Below are 12,349 nucleotides of genomic sequence, written 5' to 3' on the forward strand. Positions count from 1 at the left end.
CCCCCCCCCCCGCCCCAAATTTACTGAATTTTGGGAGCTGTTTCAAGACCCCCTAAGGAAGCTTCCTGACAACTAAGTTCATTGTTATAAATTATTTCCATTTAAAATCCTTCGTTGACTGGCCTAAATGATATAAAATTTCAGGAATAAACTCGAGTGCGAAGCACGAGATGCGTGATGAGAATGTGTTCGTTAAAGCCGAAGCAGCTAGAACAAAAGAGAATTCACAATCACCAAATTACTATTGTCGACCCGGTAATAAGCGTAGAATAGAGAAAAATTAATATTTTCAGATTCCAGCGCAAAAGTGAAGATTATTCTATTATTTTGAATGCGCGATTTTTCCATCTATCTAAAATGCCATAATAAGACTAAGACTGCAAAAATCCTAAATTTGATGTATAGCTTTCTAAATATTTATTTATAAGCAGAAACAAGACTTAACTAAAATTATTTCCATTAATTTTTATTTATTATAATATACTTTATAACTTTATCCAAAAAGGCGAGACCACTGAACCTGAAAATTAGAAACAGGCAGCATTTTAAGTCTTGTAGCATTTAGTGAATGTATAAAACAAATTTGAAGATGGCCTTTTTTTTAGTTTTTGAAATTAGTGTATGATAAATATTTTTACTTAAACTACTCTCTGAAAAGAATCAATTCGGCCATTGAAGTTTGAAATCAGTTTAGAATTTTTTTTAATACAGGTTTTTAATTAAACGTAAAATTAAAGTCAACAGTTTAAAAAAATTATGTAAAGTTCCGATTCGAAAAATCTAATACTTCTTTTTGGGGGGTTTTTAGGCACATAATGTTCGGAAAAAATATTTACGCCTACGGCGCGCGGGTGACTTCTCGCGTTTGGCGCTCGTTTTCGTAAGTTTAATGCGTACACTTCAACTACGTTTTTTCAACTAACTTGTAAATTGTAACTTGTAAATATTAAATTTGTAATTTAAATTGAAAACTGTGATTTAAACTTCTCAGGAACTACAGTCATAAATTGAAACTAAAATTGTTTTTCGCATTTATTTGTAAAGAAGGTTCTCAAAGCGCCTGCGGTTTTGACGATTACATTCTCATTAAGACACTCGCGATTCGTGCTCGATAATTAGGCTAAAGGGTCAGTTCACTGAAAAATAAAACGATGTAGACAAAATTGAAAAGCATATAAGAAGTAGATATGTTTTTCAATACAGAAAAACATATCTTTTGTTTTAATTCATTAAAGAGAGAGATTAAACAATAGGCTTTGATTCCGCTCGTACACACTTCAGTTCTAAGACAGTTCTACTTCGATTAATAAATTTAGTACATTTTCAATTTGTGTCGAATTGAAAATGTTCATAAAGATAACTTGTGAATTTGGTTAAAATATACTAAAAATAACGCTTTAAACTTACGAATCTTTGAAAAACAAAAATTGCATATTTTTGAAAATGATTTAACTTTATGAATTTTGGTCTAATTAAAAAATTTCATGATGAAAGTTTCGAAATATATTTTATATCTAGTAGAAGTTAGGATTGGTATTTCTCAAGTATTGGTATTTTCAAGTATTTTTATCGCGTACCAAACACTGACAAAAATGTCTAAACCCCTTTAATTTTGGTCTAATCGAAGAATTTAACTGAGATAGTTTCTAAACATATTTGATATCTGATGAAAACTTTGAATAAAATTTCCTAATCCATCAGAAAAATATTTTGTGAAAAATTGCAAAATTATGTAACTTTTCTAATTTACATCGAAATTAAAAATTTCAATTAGATAACTTAGATCTTTATTTTGTGACCCTTTATAATTGTAACAAAGGAGCACTCTATTAAGACAAATCCTTCAAAAGTTAGCGTGGCGATAACATTCAGGTAAAATTACATAAAGCCATATACGGACACCGATAAAATGTTATGAATTTCGTACGCGCAACCGATTTTTAAAAAATTCTTTGAGATAACCTGTAGGTATTTCGGCATCAATTTGGTTTATTGATGTTTAATAGCATTAATTGAAAGACTGTTGTTTATGCAAGGAAATATATAATTTCAATCAAAATATTTTACATGTTTGTTATAACAGTCTTCCAAACATTTAAAGAGAAAAATTGCACGTTTTGGTGGAATTGACAACTTTGACCAGAAAGAAACTCCATCATCATTATTTTTTGGAAGTATGTTAAAATGATAAGCCAAACTATAAACGACAATAAGATCAAGAAAGTTTCTAGAGCCGTATATAATCACTTAAGAAATGATAAGAAAATAAATGATATATGATTAGATTTCCCACTTTTGTTCTGAAGAAAAAGCTAACCTCAAAGTAAGTAGAAAATAAATATTCAAGCCTTTCTTTAAGCACTTTAATACGAGGAACTTAATAAGTTCCTTCTAAGCAGAACGTGTCTTGAAATAATTTACTTACATCAAAATTTCACTTTAAAAACTTATACGAAGGGAATGCGGAAAATACTAGAAAGGACAATGTACAGTTTTGAAAGGTTCAATATTCCACGTCTACTTTAACTCACTCGCCGTTCGCGACTCGACTCTCTTAACTCTTTAGCCTCTGCAGTCTGCACCAATAACGCATACCAAACAACAGAAATTTGAAAGTTTACATTTTAGAAGTTGGATCATCGTGGTTTCCAACTACCACATTTACGAGGTTTACAATAAATTTCCTCCTAAATAGAGAAACTTACCGAGAACTTTGAGAGTGATATGTTAAGAAAGAAACTTGCCTTATTTACAATAGCGGGAAATTCAAATTCTAGTACGTTTCAAGTTTTCACATTAATATTATTCAGTACCGTTTAATTAAAGCCTGATTCTAATATAAATAAGTAGGAGAAAACACTCTACAATAAGTAATGAACCTACAGTATACAATCATTCATGTAAATACTAATTTATGCAAAATAATTAATTTAATTAATAGTTAAGGCACTATATGTGCTTAATAAATTAAAATTATTAGAAATAATTATTTTTGGTATACTTGTGCTTTTAATTACTGATTATATTCTACTGTATGTTAATTATCTACTGTAGGGTGATCTCCCTATTCTCAAAGAATCTTTGCTATTATATGTGCAAATAGTATTATAAATGACATAATTCGTACACTTATTAAAGTTCATTTGCCTTTATTACACAAAAAGTAACAGGAAAGTGATATTCAATTCACTTTTACAAATTTTAATTATTTGGTTTATTTTCATCGATTATTACGATGAAATGACGGTAACTTTACCGGGAAAAAATATTATCTGTAATTTTACGCAATTTAGTGATTTCCATCACAGGTATTCTCAGTTCGGCAAACGACAAACGTCATTTTAACCAAACAGCTGTGACGTACCGGCCAACTTTTAAAACGCTGTCAACATTTTTGTTTGGATCGATTAAGTTGCACAAATCACAAAAGCGCAATCAATTTTGAGATTTCTCAGTATTCAAAGTGTTTTGGAAAAGTTGATTTTTGTATGTCGTCTCAGGGTGTGGTATTTATTCAATTTCGTGGGGTTGAGGTGAGGCGCGAGTTGAGTTTCATCACATCAAACGTTTTTCGCGTTTTTTAAACATTCGAGTGGATTTTGCAAAAATCATAAAGATTTTAGATGACGACCGATATCCACAAATTTTCATTTAATGGGGGCCTGCCTAGGCCACTGTATTTCCAAAATCCTGGACCCTTCATCGTACAGGTTAGAAATTAATAATTGAATTTATTAAGATAGTTAAGAAATGTATAATTACGCCGTATTATTTATATACTTGTAATTTAAAGAAGCCTATTTATACTAAAATAATATTATTTATAGACAGGAGATTGATATAGACCTGATTTTCATTTTCACTACATAGAGGACGAATATTTGGTTTAAAAATTCGCGCGGAAACGATCGAAAGGTCTTTAAAAAAAAACAAATTCTAATTTGTTTAAATTTGGGTATGCAGAAACAAAAAATTGTTTTCCCCCAAAACTGCAATGTTCACGAAACGTCGTCAAAAATATGTAGTTTTGTACATGATTGGAACCCGAAATATATCTTTTAAACATTAGATGGTAAAAAGTTTACGAAAACGAATCTCCCATCAGAGTGCATATTTTTAGGGCTTCATATTATTATTTTTATTTATATTTAAAATTATATTTATTTTATATTATTGATATAAATGTGCATTATTATATTTTCATTTATTTATATTTTATTGCATATATAACATAGACATTTTTATTAATATTAAACGTATTGCACCTTACGAAGTTTATAAGTCAATACTTGTAATTTTAATGAAATCTGGATGTATTTTTAGATTTTATCGCAGACATACAAGAATGTTTTCCGAAGAGGACGAACAAGTTGAGGTAATTTTTAATAACGAAAGAAATTAATTTTGCATATAAGATTAGGAAAATTAAAATTAATATTGAGTATTTTATTAAAAAATGTTAGCTAAGTCAGGATTCCGAAGAAGGCCAAAGAAAACAACTTATTAATTCAAAGCGGTAAATATAAATTTATTTAAACATGTATAAAATAATATAAATTTCGTAAGAGTTTCAGGTTTCTTTAATAAGTTTTTGGTCAGAAAAAATATTGTACCTAAATTTAAAAAAGGATTTAGTATTAAGAATCTCTTTAGAGTATAGGAAATTAAAAAAAAACTGGTTGAAAAACTATTTATGATTCTGTATTGACAAGTGTATTTTATAACTAACAATATTTTTCTGTTGAATTCTGCTTTCTGGACAGCCTTTTATCTTTCCTTATTATGAAACGTTTCAAGGTAAAGTGAACGATTTGATCAAATACACATTTACTTTTATAAATTAAATTAAAATAAGGATTTGATAATATTGGGTTTTAATCCTTGAAATTGTACTGTAAAACTTAGAAATTGTATTTAAGAATCTTTTTTTTAACTTCTTACAGAAAAGGAATAGAGGATCAACCCTGGAACTAATTGAGGACGATGACTGGCCTGAAAATTGCAATAAATATATGCTACTACACTCTAAAAACACAGCTTCAACTAGGTAAATAAAATTGAGCTGCCGGGTCGAAGAAGAGCACATAAACTTATTTCGGTGGGATTGGGAAGACCCCTGGAGGCTTTCAGAGAAATTTTAGAATTTTAATTTTTAAAGAATCTAGATGTAGAATTTCATTGCGCATCTTTTTTTGCTCCTGTCAAAAAGTTGTAGCTATTTTAGTGGTGATAATTAAAGCCAAAAAACGGGCTTTTTTAAATCTATTTTAATTCGTTTTTCACTTCAACTCGCGCTCAGTCAGTTTTTCGAATTTTTCATTAAAATTTGCTGGGAATATAGTTCGAAATGTCTTTCGACTTACAGAGTAAAAGAAATTCAAAAAATTAATTTAAAAAAAATTGTTCTCATTTTTTTCCGAGTGAGTGGCGCTTATCGGACTTCTCTAACTTCCAGCGATTCGTGTATCGAGCGAATTTTTAACAACAAAAAACTTCCAGCAAGAAAGTTGTTAACAACAGTACAAAAAAGTTTTCTGGCAAATTTTAGCCCAATCCAATTGATATTCAAGAAATTCTTAACGAGAGTCTCATAACCGATTTATAATACAGTTTACCGCGCCAAAAATAAAAACTAATCAAGTAATCAGGTAATATCAAAGTATTATGCATGAATAAATAATAGTGCATAATGTAAAATAATGTATTGATTAAATATTATGTACAATAGAATGGTTCTGTTTTTGAGACAAACTGTACAAAAGTAAAACAAAACATAAACATCTAATGGTTGAGATTCAACGGATTCTTAATTCCGAGAATTTTACAATTCTTCAAATTCGTGGAATTGAAAAAAGTAGACGATCGAAAAAGTACATTTTTTCACTCCTATGTAATAGAGCTATAGTATTTCATGACAGAATATTAATATTTCTTGACATAATATTGAATGAATAAATTAGTTTACTTTATGGATTATGACTTATTTGTGCATAATATTTTGATACTACCTGATTACTCGATTTTTTTTATCGCTGTTGAACTGTAATATAAATCGTACTTGAGTCGACTAGCCGCTATCGACTTAAAACGTTCATAATAATTTCTTGAACATCACTTCGATTGGGCTAACATTTTCCAGAAAACTTCTTTGTACTGTTGTTTACAACTTTCTCGCTGAAACTTTTTCATTGCTCAAAATTCGCATGATAAACGAAATGCTGGAAGTTAAAGAAGTCCCATAAGCACCACGCATAAGAAAAAAATTAACAACTATTTTTTTATATAAATTTGTGGATTATTGAAAAACTGACTGACTGAGCGTGAGTTGAAATGAAAACCGAATTAAAATTGATTTTTTTTAAAAAGCAAGTTTTTTGGCTTTAATTAGAAAACTAAAAAAGCTACAACTTTTTCCGTAGGGGATTAAAGATGCGCAATGGAGTTCTGCATCTAGATTTAGTCTTCAAAAATTAAAATTCGAAAATCTTTTTGAAAGCTTCCAGGGGCCTTCCCACTCCCGGCCAAATAAGTTTATGTGCCCTTATTCGACCCGGCAGCTCAATTGTTCATCGACTTTGAATTAAGAAGGATTTTTTAAACTTATTATATGGGTGGTGTTAAATAAATTAAGCAGTACTGAAATCTTCGTAAGGATAGATTAACTTTTTTAGCCTGAATTGTGAATTGTTTGAATAATTATTTTTGAATTTTATCCTAAAATACACTACCGGTCAAAAGTTTGGATCCACCTCGTTTTTGATGATTGATTATGTCCTATTAATTTTAAATAGGTCAGAGCTAAAAAAAATTATCTTTAAAGGATTGAATGCTCTCAAAATTCTGTAGGAAATGAGGCCAGTATGAAGTCTATTCTTTAAATAGATATTGCAAAAATTGTGTAAATTTCAGTGTTTTCTTAAACTTTCAAAAACTTCCGTAATAATGAATATTTATTAATGTTCCAGGACTCGTTTTAAAGTTATTTTTCACAGTATCGCAACAGTACGTTATTAAGATGTTTTTAGAAAAAGTCTATTGATCAGAGAAAATGTAGAAAATGGCTGGGACTTATAATAATTAACTTTTGACAAGACAATTACATTTTAACAGAGTACGATAGATACGAGTAGATATTACGTTGGATTAATTCAATTCTAATTTATTGATACTTACGAATCTATAGTTATGACTCGGATTCTTCGCTTCGAACTCTGACTACACGAAAACTGGTGAAAGAACAAGGATGCATCTCTTCCACACCTGCTTCTTCTTTGGATCTCGAATGGGAACACGAAGGTTAATATTCATTACAATTTCTTTATATTTCTTAGGTATACTTCAGGGTGCCCAAACAAGTGTGTGATTTTGAATTTTGCAAACGCTTATCCCTAAATTTCTTCATTTTGGTAGAAAAATAAATGTATTTTCTTATTTTTCAATTTTTGTCAAATACAAAATTTAACCCTCAACTATTCTTTCACCTCTAGGAAATGTGTGATATTTATCAAGGAATAAACCACCAACTATAAAAAAAATTTGAAAGTATTATCGGGCCCAGAAAACGAAAATTGATCATTTCATTGAATTTCATTGATCACTTCTTAGCAATTTTTTTAAATAAACGCAAATTTATGGTAGTATTTTTTCACCAAAAGGAAGCAATTTTAGAGGGTAGCATTAGCATTATTTAAAAACATACTTTTGTGGTCACCTTAGAATACCTAGACAATTTTCAGTGGATTTAATCAAGAATCGCAATATTTAAAAATTAAATACATTTTTTCAGGAATTCCACTCTGTGCTCTGGGCTTCAACAAAGCAGAAAAATCCCCAAATTCTTCAACTCGCACTGCCGAAAATTCTCGCCACTCCAGTTTCACAGCATCGCCCTGGTCCAGAGTATCGAGTCCAAATAGTTTAGAATGGGATCCAGTGGAAGGGGATGTTGTTTGTATGGATTTGGAAACTGAGCATCTCATCATTGAGATTGAAAGATTAACCGACAAGACGCTTCGAGAAACCGGCGAGTGGACTGAAAGTAGCTGATAGATTCTACATTCTAGATTTGAGATTATAGCACCTAGATCAAAATCCAACTAAAGGATATTTGTATTTTTTTAAAACGTTCCTAACTCACGTATTTTAATTGATTCGAATGGCGCCCTTTTCTTCTTAAGTACTCAGAGCAATTTATGAATAAGTACATGCAATAAAAGAACGTAGGAAAATATTTTCTATAAATCAAAATGATAATCTCTAGACAAGACTTTTTCCTATTACACTTTTGGCTTAAGATAAACGTTATTTTTTATCAATTATTTATATTTACAAAATGTTATATTTGTTTAAAGCTTTTTATGCTTGGAATCTAATAAATACTGTTCTAGGAAAATATAACGACCATTGAAATCTTAACTCATATTTATGTGAGTTAATAATCTTATTTACAGTTGCATGTAGTAATTTTAATTCGAATTATTTACCCAGGTCTAATATTTGTCTTAGAAAACTGCGACCAAGTTTTTCATAATTTCTTCTCTTTGGTACATAACTTCCTTATAACAAAGCAAAGTAAATAGCACGGGGCATTCGTACTGAACATTTTCAAGGCACTTCGTATCGTCTCCAATTCCATGGAATTTAAATTGCGAAACTGAGTCGACTGGAAAAAATAAATGTAAATTAGAATTTGTGATCGTAGATGGAATCTAAAGGAGAAGTCGACAACAGCGCTTTAAATTTTAAATATCAGAGAATCGTAAAATGAAGAAAAAAAGGAAGAAAGAGTGGAAAAAACTTACCACAACCGATGTTAGAAAAAAAGCAGGTTCGATGTTCCGAGTTTATGGAAAATCCTTTTCCTTCCGGTTTTACTGCAAAGTGAGCATGTGCAGTATTTTTAATAATTGGAATGTGACTTAAATGCTCAGTGTACTGGACTGAATATTTCCAATGATCGTAATTTCCACTTTCTGATATTATATCCCAATCTTCACTGGAATGATAAAGAAAGATAATTATGAAATAAGTTTCTCCCTTTTTTGTTATTTTTTTGTTAATTAAAAATCATAATTAGTTTCAAAATTACATTTCGATACTTACATAGTTGGATTTAGTTTTTTCATGTTGCTAAAGTCTGCAACGAATTCCCAAACAGATTCAGGTGTTGAATTCTTAATTATAAATTCAAAAGACACTGTGTATTTTCTTTTATAAAAAAAGAAAGCGTAAATTAACAAAGCACTGACAAGGCTGTAGGCCAGGATTTTGGATTTCCATTTCATTGGATTAAATAACATTTCTGAAATTCAAGAAATGTGCCAACTTAATTACCGAAATAAAATTCCAAATATGAGGGAAAATGACATAAAAATAAACAATCAAAACTTCAATTATTTCATTATATTTTGTATTGGATTTCAAATTTGTAAACTTTATTTTAAATTTACATACAAATTTTAGACTTTTTATGCATATTTTTTTAAATGTACAATTTCAAAACATTTCAATATGAAATTTTCACGATTCTTCAAGTCAAGTTAAAGCCTAAAGTTTCAAATTGTCTATGTTGAAATGTTAATGTTTTTGTAAATGCTTTCAATGTTTAATTTCTAATCGCATTCAAGCTTCATTCCTAACTGTTCGATTAAGTTTAAATATGAATCGTTTTACGTTTTTAATAGGAATAGATTCAATTGTTACTTCTTCTATTTAAAATTGTTCAATGATGAGCACTTTAAAATTGAAATTGTTAAATTTGGAACATTACTAATGTGAATGGTTCCATTTTCAAATGGATAAATTTTTAACGCTTCAATTGAAAAATTCAAAGATTTTTTAAGAGTATAATTTAAATTTTGGGAATTTTTTTTATCTTATGTACATTAAAAAATCTTCAATTATTTAGAATTTAAGGTTTCAAATTATTTCAACACAATAGTTTTTTATGATTTTTTTTCAATTTCAGAAGGCTTTGAATTACTACATTTCTTTCATTTCATCGTATTTCAAACTGAAATTGTTTCTTTCTTAAATAGAAATATCGCAGGTTTTAATTTAATTGTGGAACATTATTTTAAAAATTATTCAATTTTAAAATTTTCAAACTTTATTTAAAAACTGTTTCGGTAATATTTAAATTTTTTCAACTGAAATGTATAAATATGTTTCAAGTTTTTAATACTTGATTTTTTAATGTCTTCACAGTCAAAATTCCTTCATATTTCGTGTTTCCAATTTAAAAACTAGAAAAAGGTGATAAATGCGCTAAAAATGTTAATTTAATTTTTTTAATTTAGAAGTTTTAAATGCGCTTCAGTATATGAAATCATATGGCTGTGGGCCTGATTAAAAAGAATTCTCCGCATTGATTTTGCATCCCCATTCGGCCCTAGACTTCAGCAAATTAAAAGTCTGAGATAAAAAATTTGCTTCTTACCTTTGACTTTTTATAAATTATTTTCTGTTCTTTAAACTCTATTTTATCTTTTACCCAGAGAATAGAAAAGACTGTGAAAGAATTGAAACTGGAAACTTGATAAGAACACGTCCGGTGCAACTTCCTGTAGATGAAAATGATGAGTCTGCTGGACGATTTAGACTGAAGTTTACTTTTCGAGTTAGTTAACGTTTACGCGATGGATGCTTCTCATTCCCACCATGTGGACATACGGCATGGCAAGTGGAAGGGAGTGAGGCAAAGATTCCTCACGGTCCAGAATCAAGAATGATGCTGATGCTGTTTCTTCCCTTCTATCTCCTCTTCTCAACACGCTGTTCTTCGACTTTGTGACGTATGCCGAGATCTCCGCGTGTACCTAGATTCGGGGATCTATATTTCAAATTCTGAACTTTGACACGGCAAACAAAAATGAGAGACAAGTTTATAATTTATTCCAATTGAATTAGAATAAAAAAAAGAACCTAATAGCATAAAAATATATTGTTCGCTGATACATATCCGTCAAAATGAATTAAACCAAGTTGATTGAATCCAGTCTAAAATTTCAGTATAAATAGCAAATTCAAATATCTTAACTATATTTATCCTGAAATTTCGGGATGAATATATACTGCCAAAAATAATTAAGCAATTAAAGTGTTTTGAATATGAATGGTTCAAATGTCAGATTGAAATTTAAACACACACTCGATTTTTCTAATCTTTACTTCTTATTATGGAAAATCTAGTTAAAAGTGTTGAATTTTGCTAATTTTTGAAATTAATATATTTAACATTGCGTTTTTCTCATTTTCTTTTGAAGTCACTAAGTTCATTATTTTTCTGTCACTCAAAATACTTGGAATAAAGAAAAAACCTTTTAATTTGTTGACTTCTGATATTAATTTCTGTAAAAATAATTAAATTGTTCAAATCCATTACATTAACATTTTTTTATTTCATGCAGAAGTGGGGTATTTAACCTTTTACGTTTATTCCTACATATAAAAAATTAAGAATGTTAATTTCTTTCTTCAAAATTAAAATTTTTCTGTATAGAATAATCAAAACTTGCCAGATTCCCTAAATTGCTTACAAACTCTGAAATCCTTGAATATTCTGAATTTTCTGAAATCTTCTATTCTTACTAATTTCAATTATTTGAATTCTCCAAATCCCTTGAATTAACTACATTTTTTTTAATTCGCTGAATTATCTGAGATCCTTGAATATTTGGATTTCTCCAAATGCCTTGAACTCTAAAATCCTTGAATATGCTGAACTCCCTCGAATCTTCTGATTTCCTTGAATTTCTTAAAATTTTCAAATTATCTGAACACCTTCAATTTCATGAATTCCCTAAACGCTCTGGAGTCACTGCAAATCCTTGAATGCTCTAAAATTCAGGTAATTCCCTCAAGTCCTTGAATTTGTTGAATATTCTAAATTCCCTGATTTCTCTAAATTTCTGAAAATCTTTAAATTCCTTGAATTATCTGAAACCCTAAATTTCTCTGAATATTCAGAAATTCTCAAATATGCTGCTATCTCCTGAATTCCTGGCATGTTTTCAATTCCTGAAGTTCTTTGAATTCCTTGAATTACGTAAATGCTCGGAAATCCATGAATTCCTTGAATGTCCTGCTGAAAAACTTGATTTCTGTAAATTCATTGAATATTCTGAATTTTCTTAATTTCTTCAATTCCCTAAATGCTTTGAAATTCTCAGAGTTCCATGAAATCTTTGAATATCCTGAATTTCTTCAATATTAAGAATTCCCTGAATTCAAAAAATCCTTGAATATTCTAAATAGCTGAAATTTCTTGATTTACATTCCACATGAAGGAATTAAAACTACTTATTACTCATATTTTGTGAACTTATCAGAAGGAATTAAACTTCTGAGG

At 29.3% G+C, this 12,349-nt stretch overlaps 3 protein-coding genes across 9 annotated transcripts in view; 1 reads left to right on the top strand and 2 right to left on the bottom strand.

The window, feature by feature from the left end:
• Positions 1–2,646, bottom strand: part of LOC117182177 (F-box/LRR-repeat protein 7-like) — a 50,583-nt gene extending 47,937 nt beyond the window's left edge. For 2 of the 3 annotated variants that reach the window (XM_033375229.1, XM_033375227.1), the window contains exon 1: positions 2,426–2,646. The gene's annotated coding sequence lies outside the window, so the exon portion shown is untranslated. The remainder of the gene's footprint in view (positions 1–2,425) is intronic. The other variant, XM_033375228.1, reaches the window with a different exon arrangement.
• Positions 2,647–3,334: 688 nt separating this feature from the next.
• Positions 3,335–8,351, top strand: LOC117182178. Of its 5 annotated transcripts, XM_033375231.1 has the most exons (8): positions 3,335–3,710; positions 3,828–4,104; positions 4,321–4,375; positions 4,464–4,516; positions 4,764–4,797; positions 4,944–5,047; positions 7,184–7,296; positions 7,787–8,304. In XM_033375231.1, exons 2-8 carry the CDS (start codon positions 4,070–4,072, stop codon positions 8,044–8,046), a joined length of 654 nt encoding a protein of 217 aa, XP_033231122.1. In that variant the 5' UTR covers positions 3,335–3,710; positions 3,828–4,069; the 3' UTR covers positions 8,047–8,304. The 5 variants fall into 5 exon arrangements, with proteins under 5 accessions (XP_033231122.1, XP_033231121.1, XP_033231124.1 ...); XM_033375230.1 differs by lacking the exon at positions 3,828–4,104 and having other exon boundaries at positions 4,324–4,375; XM_033375232.1 differs by lacking the exon at positions 3,335–3,710 and having other exon boundaries at positions 4,044–4,072; positions 4,324–4,375; positions 7,787–8,351.
• A 35-nt stretch (positions 8,352–8,386) lies between these two features.
• On the bottom strand, positions 8,387–10,743 carry LOC117182180. Its single transcript, XM_033375235.1, has 4 exons — positions 10,439–10,743; positions 9,103–9,301; positions 8,802–8,995; positions 8,387–8,662 (listed from the first exon to the last, which is right to left on the bottom strand). Exons 2-4 carry the CDS (start codon positions 9,297–9,299, stop codon positions 8,502–8,504), a joined length of 552 nt encoding a protein of 183 aa, XP_033231126.1. The 5' UTR covers positions 9,300–9,301; positions 10,439–10,743; the 3' UTR covers positions 8,387–8,501.
• Between the last annotated feature and the right edge of the window lie 1,606 nt (positions 10,744–12,349).

This window comes from Belonocnema kinseyi, chromosome 10, assembly GCF_010883055.1.
Source record: "Belonocnema kinseyi isolate 2016_QV_RU_SX_M_011 chromosome 10, B_treatae_v1, whole genome shotgun sequence".
NCBI classification, from domain to species: Eukaryota; Metazoa; Arthropoda; class Insecta; order Hymenoptera; family Cynipidae; genus Belonocnema; species Belonocnema kinseyi.